Raw genomic sequence first — 1,102 nt, forward strand, 5'->3', positions numbered from 1 at the left:
TAAAGCCCAGCAAAAATACTTAAGTGATTGAAATTAATTTAGGGGCCTGAGGGGAGGCTTTGTTACTGAAATCCACATCGCCWTCCATATAATGAACCTTACCCTTTAGAGTGAAATTAAGTCATCAGCAGGCTACTGACATCTGAATGAAGTGGGGCAAGCAGCGACCCCACAGACCCGTTGTACCATATCGGTAAGGAGCTGGGATCAGCAAGAGATGGGTCATTATGCTGACAACGTCACGAAAACGATGTGCGCCCGCTCCCATGTGGCGTGTCTGTTGTGATTCTGTGTGATGGCCAGATTGCTAGCAAAACTGGCAAGAAAACTGCCAAATGTGGGGGAATGCGGAAGATGGCTCGTTTCATCTTGTTCTTTTATACCATCTCTTTTTTGAGGTGTTTTGATTGATTCTCATGTCAATGCTAATATGGCTCAAATTCGTTAGCTAGCTAAACCAACAACTGTTAACGATGTATTTGAGAGACAACAACTGCAAATTGATTTATGTTTTCAAACAAAATATTGTAAACGAAATATAGTTTTACATGTTGTCAAACAAAAGCCAACCACGTCAGTCTTTGCCCCATAGTGCTGCGGCAACGTGTCGTTTGTTTGCTAAATAGCCAACCCGTCTATGGAGCCAATGCGTTCCCAGGATAGACACGATAGGATTAGCCTTCTAATCTTATAACAAAGCACCGAGCTTCACCTGTGGCCCGTCAAGGTGACTGGTCAAGGAGCATTTAACTAAGGATCTGGGAAGAGTTGCGGAAGTCTCATTGAGGCAGCAACTGGTAGATGCTGTGTAGGTATCCATGGGAAAGAGGAGTGCTGGTGCAAGCTGTCCTCTGGGATCGGGATGGCTGTGGCTGTACGACTGGCCAAGGAGAAGGGATTCAAAGGTCAGAGAGGCACTGAACCCTTGATTGTAAAACATTGTGGTTTTCATAAATAAAATTGACAGTTTGACCGCTCAACCCATCAGTTGAGATGCAATGCAAGGGTTGTTAACTTGCAGGTGTCTGTGTGAGGCAGTGGTTGCCACCCACTTGAGGGACCTAGAGAACGACGTGGAACCACCTGGAGAAGAGATGGCTGC

The 1,102-nt window shown here is 45.6% G+C and overlaps 1 protein-coding gene across 1 annotated transcript in view; it reads left to right on the forward strand.

Moving 5' to 3' along the window:
• The first annotated feature begins 855 nt into the window (after positions 1-855).
• Positions 856-1,102, forward strand: part of LOC112070089 (retinol dehydrogenase 8) — an 8,602-nt gene continuing 8,355 nt past the window's right edge. The window contains exon 1 of the mRNA XM_024137498.2: positions 856-905. Within this exon, the coding sequence (XP_023993266.1) occupies positions 863-905 (43 nt within the window). The 5' untranslated portion in view covers positions 856-862. The remainder of the gene's footprint in view (positions 906-1,102) is intronic.

Source organism: Salvelinus sp. IW2-2015, unplaced genomic scaffold, assembly GCF_002910315.2.
Source record: "Salvelinus sp. IW2-2015 unplaced genomic scaffold, ASM291031v2 Un_scaffold1216, whole genome shotgun sequence".
Lineage (NCBI taxonomy): Eukaryota > Metazoa > Chordata > Actinopteri > Salmoniformes > Salmonidae > Salvelinus > Salvelinus sp. IW2-2015.